The sequence below is a fragment of the Salvelinus alpinus genome, chromosome 2 (genome assembly GCF_045679555.1).
Source record: "Salvelinus alpinus chromosome 2, SLU_Salpinus.1, whole genome shotgun sequence".
Taxonomy (NCBI): domain Eukaryota; kingdom Metazoa; phylum Chordata; class Actinopteri; order Salmoniformes; family Salmonidae; genus Salvelinus; species Salvelinus alpinus.
In genome coordinates this window covers 114566949-114583371 of record NC_092087.1, presented here as the reverse complement: position 1 = coordinate 114583371, position 16423 = coordinate 114566949, and the positions used below count along the sequence as shown (strand labels likewise).

The window sequence follows — 16423 nt, the reverse complement described above, 5'->3', positions numbered from 1 at the left end:
CATCCCACACCGTAGCAGCATAGCCTTTATGTCATTATTATAGATGACATCCCACACCGTAGCAGCATAGCCTTTATGTCATTATTATAGATGACATCCCACACCGTAGCAGCATAGCCTTTATGTCATTATTATAGATGACGTCCCACACCGTAGCAGCATAGCCTTTATGTCATTATTATAGATGACATCCCACACCGTAGCAGCATAGCCTTTATGTCATTATTATAGATGACGTCCCACACCGTAGCAGCATAGCCTTTATGTCATTATTATAGATGACATCCCACACCGTAGCAACATAGCCTTTATGTCATTATTATAGATGACATCCCACACACCGTAGCAGCATAGCCTTTATGTCATTATTATAGATGACATCCCACACCGTAGCAGCATAGCCTTTATGTCATTATTATAGATGACATCCCACACACCGTAGCAGCATAGCCTTTATGTCATTATTATAGATGACATCCCACACCGTAGCAGCATAGCCTTTATGTCATTATTATAGATGACATCCCACATTGTAGCAGCATAGCCTTTATGTCATTATTATAGATGACATCCCACACACCGTAGCAGCATAGCCTTTATGTCATTATTATAGATGACATCCCACACCGTAGCAGCATAGCCTTTATGTCATTATTATAGATGACATCCCACATCGTAGCAGCATAGCCTTTATGTCATTATTATAGATGACATCCCACACCGTAGCAGCATAGCCTTTATGTCATTATTATAGATGACATCCCACACCGTAGTGCATAGCCTTTATGTCATTATTATAGATGACATCCCACACCGTAGCAGCATAGCCTTTATGTCATTATTATAGATGACGTCCCACACCGTAGCAGCATAGCCTTTATGTCATTATTATAGATGACATCCCACACCGTAGCAGCATAGCCTTTATGTCATTATTATAGATGACGTCCCACACCGTAGCAGCATAGCCTTTATGTCATTATTATAGATGACATCCCACACCGTAGCAGCATAGCCTTTATGTCATTATTATAGATGACATCCCACACACCGTAGCAGCATAGCCTTTATGTCATTATTATAGATGACATCCCACACCGTAGCAGCATAGCCTTTATGTCATTATTATAGATGACATCCCACATTGTAGCAGCATAGCCTTTATGTCATTATTATAGATGACATCCCACACACCGTAGCAGCATAGCCTTTATGTCATTATTATAGATGACATCCCACACCGTAGCAGCATAGCCTTTATGTCATTATTATAGATGACATCCCACACCGTAGCAGCATAGCCTTTATGTCATTATTATAGATGACATCCCACACCGTAGCAGCATAGCCTTTATGTCATTATTATAGATGACATCCCACACCGTAGTGCATAGCCTTTATGTCATTATTATAGATGACATCCCACACCGTAGCAGCATAGCCTTTATGTCATTATTATAGATGACGTCCCACACCGTAGCAGCATAGCCTTTATGTCATTATTATAGATGACATCCCACACCGTAGCAGCATAGCCTTTATGTCATTATTATAGATGACGTCCCACACCGTAGCAGCATAGCCTTTATGTCATTATTATAGATGACATCCCACACCGTAGCAGCATAGCCTTTATGTCATTATTATAGATGACGTCCCACACCGTAGCAGCATAGCCTTTATGTCATTATTATAGATGACGTCCCACACCGTAGCAGCATAGCCTTTATGTCATTATTATAGATGACATCCCACACCGTAGCAGCATAGCCTTTATGTCATTATTATAGATGACGTCCCACACACTGTAGCAGCATAGCCTTTATGTCATTATTATAGATGACGTCCCACACCATAGCAGCATAGCCTTTATGTCATTATTATAGATGACGTCCCACACCGTAGCAGCATAGCCTTTATGTCATTATTATAGATGACATCCCACACCGTAGCAGCATAGCCTTTATGTCATTATTATAGATGACATCCCACACCGTAGCAGCATAGCCTTTATGTCATTATTATAGATGATATCCCACACCGTAGCAGCATAGCCTTTATGTCATTATTATAGATGACATCCCACACCGTAGCAACATAGCCTTTATGTCATTATTATAGATGACATCCCACACACCGTAGCAGCATAGCCTTTATGTCATTATTATAGATGTCATCCCACACCGTAGCAGCATAGCCTTTATGTCATTATTATAGATGACATCCCACACCGTAGCAGCATAGCCTTTATGTCATTATTATAGATGACATCCCACACCGTAGCAGCATAGCCTTTATGTCATTATTATAGATGACATCCCACATCGTAGCAGCATAGCCTTTATGTCATTATTATAGATGACATCCCACACCGTAGCAGCATAGCCTTTATGTCATTATTATAGATGACATCCCACACCGTAGCAGCATAGCCTTTATGTCATTATTATAGATGACATCCCACACCGTAGCAGCATAGCCTTTATGTCATTATTATAGATGACGTCCCACACCGTAGCAGCATAGCCTTTATGTCATTATTATAGATGACATCCCACACCGTAGCAGCATAGCCTTTATGTCATTATTATAGATGACGTCCCACACCGTAGCAGCATAGCCTTTATGTCATTATTATAGATGACATCCCACACCGTAGCAGCATAGCCTTTATGTCATTATTATAGATGACGTCCCACACCGTAGCAGCATAGCCTTTATGTCATTATTATAGATGACATCCCACACCGTAGCAGCATAGCCTTTATGTCATTATTATAGATGACATCCCACACCGTAGCAGCATAGCCTTTATGTCATTATTATAGATGATATCCCACACCGTAGCAGCATAGCCTTTATGTCATTATTATAGATGACATCCCACACCGTAGCAACATAGCCTTTATGTCATTATTATAGATGACATCCCACACACCGTAGCAGCATAGCCTTTATGTCATTATTATAGATGACATCCCACACCGTAGCAGCATAGCCTTTATGTCATTATTATAGATGACATCCCACACACCGTAGCAGCATAGCCTTTATGTCATTATTATAGATGACATCCCACACCGTAGCAGCATAGCCTTTATGTCATTATTATAGATGACATCCCACATTGTAGCAGCATAGCCTTTATGTCATTATTATAGATGACATCCCACACACCGTAGCAGCATAGCCTTTATGTCATTATTATAGATGACATCCCACACCGTAGCAGCATAGCCTTTATGTCATTATTATAGATGACATCCCACATCGTAGCAGCATAGCCTTTATGTCATTATTATAGATGACATCCCACACCGTAGCAGCATAGCCTTTATGTCATTATTATAGATGACATCCCACACCGTAGTAGCATAGCCTTTATGTCATTATTATAGATGACATCCCACACCGTAGCAGCATAGCCTTTATGTCATTATTATAGATGACATCCCACACCGTAGCAGCATAGCCTTTATGTCATTATTATAGATGACATCCCACACCGTAGCAGCATAGCCTTTATGTCATTATTATAGATGACATCCCACACCGTAGCAGCATAGCCTTTATGTCATTATTATAGATGACATCCCACACCGTAGCAGCATAGCCTTTATGTCATTATTATAGATGACGTCCCACACCGTAGCAGCATAGCCTTTATGTCATTATTATAGATGACATCCCACACCGTAGCACGTAGCAGCATAGCCTTTATGTCATTATTATAGATGACATCCCACACCGTAGCAGCATAGCCTTTATGTCATTATTATAGATGACATCCCACACCGTAGCAGCATAGCCTTTATGTCATTATTATAGATGACATCCCACACCGTAGCAGCATAGCCTTTATGTCATTATTATAGATGACATCCCACACCGTAGCAGCATAGCCTTTATGTCATTATTATAGATGACATCCCACACCGTAGCAGTATAGCCTTTATGTCATTATTATAGATGATATTCCACACCGTAGCAGCATAGCCTTTATGTCATTATTATAGATGACATCCCACACCGTAGCAGCATAGCCTTTATGTCATTATTATAGATGACATCCCACACCGTAGCAGCATAGCCTTTATGTCATTATTATAGATAACATCCCACACCGTAGCAGCATAGCCTTTATGTCATTATTATAGATGACATCCCTCACCGTAGCAGCATAGCCTTTATGTCATTATTATAGATGACATCCCACACCGTAGCAGCATAGCCTTAATGTCATTATTATAGATGACATCCCACACCGTAGCAGCATAGCCTTAATGTCATTATTATAGATGACATCCCACACCGTAGCAGCATAGCCTTTATGTCATTATTATAGATGACATCCTACACCGTAGCAGCATAGCCTTTATGTCATTATTATAGATGACATCCCACACCGTAGCAGCATAGCCTTTATGTCATTATTATAGATGACATCCCACACCGTAGCAGCATAGCCTTAATGTCATTATTATAGATGACATCCCACACCGTAGCAGCATAGCCTTAATGTCATTATTATAGATGACATCCCACACCGTAGCAGCATAGCCTTTATGTCATTATTATAGATGACATCCCACACCGTAGCAGCATAGCCTTTATGTCATTATTATAGATGACGTCCCACACCATAGCAGCATAGCCTTTATGTCATTATTATAGATGACATCCCACACCGTAGCAGCATAGCCTTTATGTCATTATTATAGATGACATCCCACACCGTAGCAGCATAGCAGCATAGCCTTTATGTCATTATTATAGATGACATCCCTCACCGTAGCAGCATAGCCTTTATGTCATTATTATAGATGACATCCCACACCGTAGCAGCATAGCCTTTATGTCATTATTATAGATGACATCCCACACCGTAGCAGCATAGCCTTTATGTCAATATTATAGATGACATCCCACACCGTAGCAGCATAGCCTTTATGTCATTATTATAGATGACATCCCACACCGTAGCAGCATAGCCTTTATGTCATTATTATAGATGACATCCCACACCATAGCAGCATAGTCTTTATGTCATTATTATAGATGACATCCCACACCGTAGCAGCATAGCCTTTATGTCATTATTATAGATGACATCCCACACCGTAGCAGCATAGCCTTTATGTCATTATTATAGATGACATCCCACACCGTAGCAGCATAGCCTTTATGTCAATATTATAGATGACATCCCACACCGTAGCAGCATAGCCTTTATGTCATTATTATAGATGACATCCCACACCGTAGCAGCATAGCCTTTATGTCATTATTATAGATGACATCCCACACCATAGCAGCATAGTCTTTATGTCATTATTATAGATGACATCCCTCACCGTAGCAGCATAGCCTTTATGTCATTATTATAGATGACATCCCTCACCGTAGCAGCATAGCCTTTATGTCATTATTATAGATGACATCCCACACCGTAGCTGTAACGGCGTTCCTCCTCCTCTTCAAATGAAGAGGAGGAGTAGTGATTGAACCAAGGCGCAGCGGGTTGTGATGACATAATTTTAATAAATCAAGACGGGAAAAACACGAAACGAAACCACTTGAAATAATTAACAAAATAACAAAACAACTGTAGACAAACCTGAACTATACGAACTTACATATAACACTAAGAACGCACGAACAGGGAAAATAGACTACACAAAAGGAACGATGTACAAACAAACCGAACAGTCCCGTATGGTGCGACAAACACTGACACAGGAGACAACCACCCACAACGAACACTGTGAAACAACCTACCTAAATATGACTCTCAATTAGAGGAACGCCAAACACCTGCCTCTAATTAAGAGCCATACCAGGCAGCCCTAAACCAACATAGAAACAGACAAAATAGAATGCCCACCCAAACTCACGTCCTGACCAACTAACACATACAACAAACTAACAGAAATAGGTCAGGAACGTGACAGTAGCAGCATAGCAGCATAGCCTTTATGTCATTATTATAGATGACATCCCTCACCGTAGCAGCATAGCCTTTATGTCAATATTATAGATGACATCCCACACCGTAGCAGCATAGCCTTTATGTCATTATTATAGATGACATCCCACACCGTAGCAGCATAGCCTTTATGTCATTATTATAGATGATATCCCACACCGTAGCAGCATAGCCTTTATGTCATTATTATAGATGATATCCCACACCGTAGCAGCATAGCCTTTATGTCATTATTATAGATGACGTCCCACACCGTAGCAGCATAGCCTTTATGTCATTATTATAGATGACGTCCCACACCGTAGCAGCATAGCCTTTATGTCATTATTATAGATGACGTCCCACACCGTAGCAGCATAGCCTTTATGTCATTATTATAGATGACGTCCCACACCGTAGCAGCATAGCCTTTATGTCATTATTATAGATGACATCCCACACCGTAGCAGCATAGCCTTTATGTCATTATTATAGTTGATATCCCACACCGTAGCAGCATAGCCTTTATGTCATTATTATAGATGATATCCCACACCGTAGCAGCATAGCCTTTATGTCATTATTATAGATGACATCCCACACCGTAGCAGCATAGCCTTTATGTCATTATTATAGATGACATCCCACACCGTAGCAGCATAGCCTTTATGTCATTATTATAGATGACATCCCACACCTTAGCAGCATAGCCTTTATGTCATTATTATAGATGACATCCCACACCGTAGCAGCATAGCCTTTATGTCATTATTATAGATGACATCCCACACCTTAGCAGCATAGCCTTTATGTCATTATTATAGATGACGTCCCACACCGTAGCACGTAGCAGCATAGCCTTTATGTCATTATTATAGAAGACATCCCACACCGTAGCAGCATAGCCTTTATGTCATTATTATAGATGACATCCCACACCGTAGCAGCATAGCCTTAATGTCATTATTATAGATGACGTCCCACACCGTAGCAGCATAGCCTTTATGTCATTATTATAGATGACATCCCACACCGTAGCAGCATAGCCTTAATGTCATTATTATAGATGACATCCCACACCGTAGCAGCATAGCCTTTATGTCATTATTATAGATGACATCCCACACCGTAGCAGCATAGCCTTTATGTCATTATTATAGATGACATCCCACACCGTAGCAGCATAGCCTTTATGTCATTATTATAGATGACATCCCACACCGTAGCAGCATAGCCTTTATGTCATTATTATAGATGACATCCCACACCGTAGCAGTATAGCCTTTATGTCATTATTATAGATGATATTCCACACCGTAGCAGCATAGCCTTTATGTCATTATTATAGATGACATCCCACACCGTAGCAGCATAGCCTTTATGTCATTATTATAGATGACATCCCACACCGTAGCAGCATAGCCTTAATGTCATTATTATAGATGACATCCCACACCGTAGCAGCATAGCCTTTATGTCATTATTATAGATGACGTCCCACACACCGTAGCAGCATAGCCTTTATGTCATTATTATAGATGACGTCCCACACCATAGCAGCATAGCCTTTATGTCATTATTATAGATGACATCCCACACCGTAGCAGTATAGCCTTTATGTCATTATTATAGATGAATCCCACACCGTAGCAGCATAGCCTTTATGTCATTATTATAGATGAATCCCACACCGTAGCAGTATAGCCTTTATGTCATTATTATGGATGACATCCCACACCGTAGCAGCATAGCCTTTATGTCATTATTATAGATGACATCCCACACCGTAGCAGCATAGCCTTTATGTCATTATTATAGATGACGTCCCACACCGTAGCAGCATAGCCTTTATGTCATTATTATAGATGACGTCCCACACCGTAGCAGCATAGCCTTTATGTCATTATTATAGATGACGTCCCACACCGTAGCAGCATAGCCTTTATGTCATTTACTAAACCACTGGCTGTGTTTGAGAGCATCAAATCCATGCTGCATTGTGGGTAAATGGTGACTGGCTGACTGATTTATAAATAATAATGTAGTTATTTATGATGTAAGGTGATTTGTAGATCAGTCAGTCGCCTGCAGTGTCGAACCAGCCCAATACCAAACCAATCAGGTGGTTGTTCGATGAAATTAATCTCCAGACGTCATTGATCACGTGCTGCTGATAAAGTGATACAGGCATCAGCACACTGCTTTGAAGTTTAATGCTTTCAAGGCCTCGTACCTCCGGTATCAAACGTAACATCCCCATCAAAAAGTTGAAGAACTTTTCAAGAACGCACCAGAGCCCACCGTGCTAACGGGTTCCCACTAGATAACACAACTACACAGTTAATGAAAAGCATGAGGTGAAGCTTGAGCTAGATATCAACCTATCGAGCTAGTGTGACCTTCCTGGTCCCTCAAGTCAGTGAGTCAACACAGGAAGGAGCAATGGATGGATAGTTCATTTATTTCCAAAGCTGCAATGATGGGACACACACAGTATGGATGAATGATCAGTAGTGACGGGATATAAATAGCACTCCCACAGCAATTCTATATTAATCTGCCCTATAATATACTAACAAAAAAACTATTGAAATGTCTATCAAAGTCATTGTGATCGTATAGTGGATTTAACAATTCTTACTAATTCCTAATTTACTATAATAAAATAAATACATTGTTTCCATGTGTCTCATATTCACTACATCAGAATAAACTGTCATCCATTTTAGTATCAAAATATATCAAATTAACCTGGAAAATGACTCAATGTCCCCCTCTGGTGGCGAGGAAGTATAATACACCTAAACTAACAAAACCGGCCAAATAAACTGTCTGGTGTTCATGAGTTTATAAAACATATACTTTATACATTTGTCATAAATGACCTGCATTGATGAGACACACAGTGTGGATGAACGATCAGTAGTCGACAGGGTAAAAATAGCACTCCTAAAGAAGATGCATTTTCCAGTTAGATACCAACTTGAAAGAGGGAACTTTAGCATAAAACCCACATGGAAAACTGAGATTCGGCAAATAACATATAAAGAGAGGCTTACCTGACACCAAACCAACAACAGTAGTTACTAAAAGATAAATTGCTAATGTATGATTTAAAAGGTGGATTTTATGATGTAATGTCAACTTTATATATTTCTATCCCAGGACCACTCAATTTTGAACTCACCCACAGCAATTCTCCATAAATCTGCTGTGGATTACCCAGAATCCCGAAATAAATTAATACATATGTGATAATTCAAAAACATAACTGGTTGTGCTTATAGGGAACCAGATCGTGAACACAACTAAGTTACTAAGTCTTTAACCACACTGTATTGTTACACTGGTGAGTAAAAACTCATGCTTCCTACACGAACTTTTTGTCTGAACATTATAATATATAATTTACGTCACACTAGCGTCATTGTCTTCAAGTCGCACATCTCCATCGCAGTCAGAGGTTCAGACTGAGCGTTACCCACTCCAGTCAACAGATGGCGGTGTGCGATTATAAGGCAATGCTGTTAGTTTGACGTATAATCTAGTGGACGGAACGCAATGCTGTTAGTGTGACGTATAATCTAGTGGACGGAACGCTTCTTTCAGCAGCAGCAACAGTTATTCAGCCACCTCGGTAGCTTGCTCGACAAAATAGACGAACCAATAAAGCTCTGAAGACGCTTTAGTGTAGATTAGCCACTGTATTTTAAACCCTCGTCTGTCGTCTAGTTAGTTAGTTATCCTATTTAATTTCATATTTACGGTGTTGTTATTATTCAGCGGGCGGGCTGGTTAAGTTAGCATTAGCCTAGCTAGCTAACATCTCCGACCATGAGTTCACTAAATTACTCTCTTCCTGCTGAAGAAGAGACAGTCTGCTGGACGGAGAAAGAAGCTCTCATCAAAGAGGAGGAGGAAGAGAAGGTTGTTACAATACAAAAACAAGTAGAGGGTGAGGCTGTTACCGTGAAAGAAGAAGAGAAAGACGTTACAGTGAAAGAAGAGGCGTTCAGAGTGAAAGAGGAGGAGGGTGTTACAGTAAAAGATGAGGAGGATTCAGTTTTTGAAGTGAAAGCGGAGGAGGGGGAGATTACGTTCTCATCGGAAGAAGAGGAGGAGGAAACTGGATATCTGGTCCCGATTTCCCAAACGCAATTTAAGGCATCCAGTGGTTCTAAAGATGAACTTAGCCATAAGATGGTTTTGAGAAACCGGGCCGTGATTACCACTGGTAAGTACTGTCTTAAATACAGAGGTACAAACTCTGCAGTTGTTGAACTGATGTTTGGTGTTAAAGGGGAAATCTGCAATTGCTACATCCATATTTTGACTTTTAAATTATTTATTTATAGCCATTGATTCTTGAAGAATATAACCCATGCCTCATGAACTTCGTTAAACTGTTGTACCCCATCAGAACCCCAAATAAGCTTTTTTTACTCCAATGTTTAGAAACAATGTAAATCAACAGCCTCAACATGGTTAAAACTATAATGTTGATTTCTTGGATGGTCAGTCCTTGCATCCATAGGTCTGTCTATGAATTTGAGAGTAGTTAAATGTCTCCAGGCCCAGCATCATCTTATTACCAAAACAGTGGTGGAAAGACTGGTAAACGGATGAGGGATGGGGCTGGAGAAATGTAACCACTCTCAAATTCATTGAGAAAGCTATTGTAGCAACCGTAACCCAAAACCTAGCGACCTCGTCAAGAAGTTCAGACATCTTGGCATAACAGTTATAAGGTGTTGGCTTGACAGTCGCTGGACCCAGGTTTGAGTTCAGCTCAGGGCGACCCCCTGAATTCACTACACTATGAATACAAGGACTGGCCATCCATGATGTCATAATGATAATTTAACCAGGTTTCTAGGCTATTATAGTATATTCTAGAATTCATCCATGACGTCATAATGATAGTTTAACCAGGTTTCTAGGATATATAGTATATTCTAGAATTCATCCATGATGTCATAGTGATAGTTTAACCAGGTTTCTAGGATATATAGTATATTCTAGAATTGCCAGTGAAGATTTCCTGTGGAGGCAAATTATTAGAGCTGTTGATAAGTCATTGTATAATATTCAGCCAATTATTTTTTTCATGCCCTTACATTAAAGGCAAGACATACCTAGATGCAATTACATTAATGAATTGGTTTGAAACCTTTGTTTTAAACCCTTCTCAAAGTTGGTGCCTTGACGGATTTGTAAAAAATGGTTTGTCATGAAACACTATTTATTTATTTAAATGTAACCTTTATTTAACTAGGCATGTCAGTTAAGAACAAATTCTTATTTACAATGACTGCCTAACCCGGACGATGCTGGGCCAATTGTGTGCCGCCCTATGGGACTCCCAATCACGGCCTGTTATGATACAGCCTGGATTTGATCCAGGGTCTGTAGTGACGCCTCTAGCACTGAGATGCCGTACCTTAGACCACTGCGCTGCTCGTGTGTTTACATTACACTCGGTGTAATACATGTAATATATATAATATATATTAAATTATATATATTATATTATAACATGTAATACGCCTCAAGCACTGAGATGCAGTGTCCGCTGCGCCACCTGGGAGCCCCAAAATCATGTTCCAGTGCTGTCCCCAACTAAAATACATCTTGGTCAACCAAGAGTCATCTGTTCTTTCTACCAATCGCCCCATGTGTTTTTACAAAATCAAATATACGTACTGAATTTGTCTGATGCTTTAAGCATTCAGATCAAATAATTAACTTCTTGGAACTACAGGGGGTGCTGTTTCGACTTAGCGAAAATTGGTCTCCAAATTAAACTGCCTAGTGCTCAATTCTTGCTCGTACAATATGCATATTATTACTACTATTGGATAGAAAACACTCTCTAGTTTCTAAAACCGTTTGAATTATGTCTGTGGGTGACCCAGAACTCCTTCTACATCAAAAATCCTGACATGACTTGCGAAGGTCTGAGAATTATGCTCTGATCTGGGTTCAGTTTTAAAGTCTGTGTATATCCTATGGCTGGAAATGAACTGCACCCGCCTTCCCCTGGATGTCAGTAACCAATGAGAAGTGGAATGGACTTTCTCCGTCACTCTCAGAGGTTATAAAGCCATGGCGCAAGACAAGATCTCAGGATGAAATTTTGGAACGCTCAGTTATCGACCAGAGATGTATCCGTCTGTAATTTAATTAAATATAGGTGTTAGAAACATCATAACGATGTTATTTGAAACCGATTTATATCAGTTTATGCGAGTATAGTGCTATTTTTCTGAATTTCCTTTGTATCTAGTTTGAGGATTTGGACATGTGTGTGCGACATAGCTACTGGTAGCAGCTAGTTCCAAAGGTGAAGAGGACGTTTTACAACAAAGCAACTATTCTTTTGAAGAAAGGACACATTGCCCAAGATACTGATGGAAGCTCGTCCAAAAGTAGGAACTATTTATGATGTTATTCCGTATTTATGTGGAAAAATGTAATAGTGTTTGCTCGCCACTTTTGCAGGCACTGGTCTGGCTGCAACGCACACTATATGTCTAGTAATTTTAAAAATCTAACATAGCGATTGCATTAAGAACTAATTTATCTTTCGGTTGTTGTCCAACTTATATTTTTTAGTCAAGTTTATGAATAGTATTTTTATTAGAATAGGCGCTAATCCAATATGGCGCCGGCCAGAATGCATGAAATGTTTTGAAAGATTACATTGCAGAACCACGATATGTGCTGCTAAATATGCACATTTTCGAACAAAAGCTATATGCATTGCGTAATATGATGTTACAGGACTGTCATCTGAAGAATTCTGAGAAGGTTAGTGAAATTATATATATCCTTTGCTGGGTTGTTACGATCGCTAACTTTTACTGCTGGTAAATGCGGTTGTGATTCTGGCTATTGTGGTACGCTCATATGATGCTATATTGTGTTTTCGCTGTAAAACACTTAAAAAATCTGACATATTGTCTGCATTCACAAGATCTGTGTCTTTCGATTGCTGCAGGCTGTGTATTTTTCAGAATTGTTTTATGATGAGTAATTATGTAATTGCCGTCGGTCTCTGTAATTATTCCGGCTCCTTCCAACGCTATTTCAGATTGCAGCTGCAATGGTAAACTGTGATTTATACCTGAAAAATGCACATTTTCTAAAAAAAACTATCCTATACCATAAATATGTTATCAGACTGTCATCTTATGAAGTTGTTTCTTGGTTAGTGGCTATATATATCTTTATTTAGTCGAATTAGTGATAGCTGCTGAAGGAGTAAAAAACTGATGGAGTAAAAATAGTGGGGACTTTTGCTAACGTGGTTAGCTAATAGATTTACATATTGTGTCTTCCCTGTAAAACATTTTAAAATTCTGAAATGATGGCTTGATTCACAAGAGCTGTATCTTTCATCTGGTGTCTTGGACTTGTGATTTAATGATATTTAGATGCTAGTATTTACTTGTGACGCTATGCTAGCTATGCTATTCAGCTTTTTTTACTGGTGGGGGGTGCTCCCGGATCCGGGTTTAGTAGCCGTGAAAGGTTAAGACACACAAATTACTCTAAGTCATAACCAGAGGGAGCCGGTCGTCAACACGACCTGACCAGAGGGAGCCGGTCGTCAACACGACCTGACCAGAGGGAGCCGGTCGTCAACACGACTTGACCAGAGGGAGCCGGTCGTCAACACGACCTGACCAGAGGGAGCCGGTCGTCAACACGACCTGACCAGAGGGAGCCGGTCGTCAACACGACCTGACCAGAGGGAGCCGGTCGTCAACACGACCTGACCAGAGGGAGCCGGTCGTCAACACGACCTGACCAGAGGGAGCCCCCCCCCCCCGCTGCTGAACTTCGTAAATTCTGCCGTTCTGCTCTTGAAATTTTCAGTAGTAGACTACACCATCAGTCTGCAACCTTTTCCAGTTGGAGTGCCAATTTATCTGACCATTTCTACCAATCTGCGTGCCAGTTATGATTTTCATATTCACATTTTACTGGAACAGTTTAATTTAATTTATAATAGTATCTCAAAATTATTATCTGTAATTAATCTACAATCTATCTAAATGAAAATTATACAAATCTAAATAACTTTTATTGCCATTGCGAACTATGTAAAAAAAAAATAGCCTACATAAAGCCAACAAATAAAAACATTGCATTCTGCAGGTAGAAAATATCCTGATAGAAATAAATATCCTAAAAATCACATTGGCTGCAAATGGCCTGTCTACTACAAACTTGAAATATTGTGTCAACTGGGTCAGGAAACTCGGATAGCAAGCTTGCAACATTGTATGAAGTATTCTAGGCCCTCAGTTTCCTGCTCCAGTGAGTTCTGGACAGACACGGCTGTCTATTTGTCTAATTTCGTCTATTTGTGCTAAGGATAAGAAGTAATCAGGTATTTTATGACATTTCCACTGGATCAGAGTGGATCACATTTTTCCCTTTTATGCCGAGTGGTTATCGAAATGGCGAGAGCTGGAAATATTTTACGAAAATACTTTGAGGAACTATTGTCATTCGCAATTGATTTTGATTAGACTTTGTTTACTTGCTGTTTGGATGTGAAGAAAAATTACTTTGAGAAGCTCCACCGCTCATTAGTGGTGCAGCGTTAAGACAATCAGAAATACTATCAGACATCCCCAAATGGGCACATTTATAGGCCTACATTTGTGTGCCGGCCAGGTAGACTAGTCCTACTTCTATATGTGTAATTAGGTAGACTAGTCCTACCTCTATATGTGTAACCAGGTAGACTAGTCCTACTTCTATATGTGTAATCAGGTGTGCGTCCTTACTCAACATTGACAGGAGTGTTTCAAACAAAAGACAATTAATAAATTGACAACTGACGCATCTTGCGGGGTCAGGTCTGGGTGGTCTGCCAGGGGCCGTTTCATTTAGTATCCGTTTGGGTCGGCTGGTGAATGATTTCATTTCCCCATAGTATGTTGTTCCGAAGTTGACTGACTGAAAGGGAGTGTAACTTTGATTATAATTACACTTCCCTGAAGGAGGGAAACGAGGTACAACACCTGTTTGTCCCTGCCCTTTCCTGGGTTGGTGAAGAGCGGTATTAAATTTAAGGAATAAAATCCAAGCCTCACGCTCATCACCTGTGGAAGGCGGGGCTTCCAGCGAGGCGTGGATTTGATAGCATGTTGCACCTAGTTTCCCTCCTTCAGGGAACAGTAGTTATAGTCATAACGTTAAGCTTGTCATATGATGAACTTCAACTTAAATACTGGATCTTGCAGTGGGACAGTTTTTTGTATTCAGATCTCTGAAATGCTCTCTAACTACGTCACATTTAGTGTCTCCTTATGTTACGCTGGGAAAACAGTTTTCAATCATTTCAGAGTTTGCTAAATCCAATGGTTCTAACAGAAAGTCCCCTTAACTTTATTGACAACACCCAAATGGATACTGTCATTAACATGTTTTTTCAATAATTACACATAATACTTAATACTGTAGCTGTTTTGTTATAGTCACATGTTCAACTATCATCAGCTGATCCAGGAAATCATTTTCTGAATGCCAGTCAAGTGACAAACATCACGACATGCAACAACAACCAAAGTGCTTCTTCATTCATTACTCTGGTAAAGACAGTTATGCCGTGCTTGGATCCAACATCCCTAACAAATTGATGTTTATAATTAGAGGTCGACCGATTAATTAGGGCCGATTTCAAGTTTTCATAACAATCGGAAATCTATATTTTCGGACACCGATTTGGCCGTTTTTTTTTACACCTTTATTTAATCTTTATTTAACTAAGCAAGTTGGTTGAACACATTCTTATTTTCAATGACGGCCTAGGAATGGTGGGTTAACTGCCATGTTCAGGGGCAGAACGACAGATTTTCACCTTGTCCACTCGGGGGATCCAATCTTGCAACCTTACAGTTAACTAGTCCAACGCTATAACCACCTGCCTCTCGTTGCACTCCACAAGGAGACTGCCTGTTACGTGAATGCAGTAAGCCAAGGTAAGTTGCTAGCTAGCATTAAACTTATCTTATAAAAAACAATCAATCATTATCACTAGTTAACTACACATGGTTGATGATATTACTAGATATTATCTAGCGTGTCCTGCGTTGCATATAATCTGACTGAGCATACAAGTATCTAAGTATCTGACTGAGCGGTGGTAGGCAGCAGCAGGCGCGTAAACATTCATTCAAACAGCACTTCCGTGCGTTTTGCCAGCAGCTCTTCGTTGTGCGTCAAACATTGCGCTGTTTATGACTTCAAGCCTATCAACTCCCGAGATGAGGCTGGTGTAACCGATGTGAAATGGCTAGCTAGCTAGCGGGGTGCGCGCTAATAGCGTTTCAAACGTCACTCGCTCTGAGCCTTGGAGTGGTTGTTCCCCTTGCTCTGCATGGGTAACTCTGCTTCGAGGGTGGCTGTCGTCGTGTTCCTGGTTCGAGCCCAGGGAGGAGG

At 40.2% G+C, this 16423-nt stretch overlaps 2 protein-coding genes across 4 annotated transcripts in view; one reads left to right on the top strand and one right to left on the bottom strand.

The window, feature by feature from the left end:
- LOC139548169 (zinc finger protein 135-like) overlaps positions 1-16423 on the bottom strand; it is a 263034-nt gene that overhangs the window by 179322 nt on the left and 67289 nt on the right. The gene's annotated exons all lie outside the window — the stretch shown is intronic.
- The window catches only part of LOC139548220 (zinc finger protein 850-like), a 132805-nt gene continuing 125904 nt past the window's right edge, over positions 9523-16423 (top strand). For both annotated transcript variants that reach the window (XM_071357754.1, XM_071357761.1), the window contains exon 1: positions 9523-10199. In XM_071357754.1, coding sequence (XP_071213855.1) covers positions 9800-10199 — 400 coding nt within the window. In that variant the 5' untranslated portion in view covers positions 9523-9799. The remainder of the gene's footprint in view (positions 10200-16423) is intronic.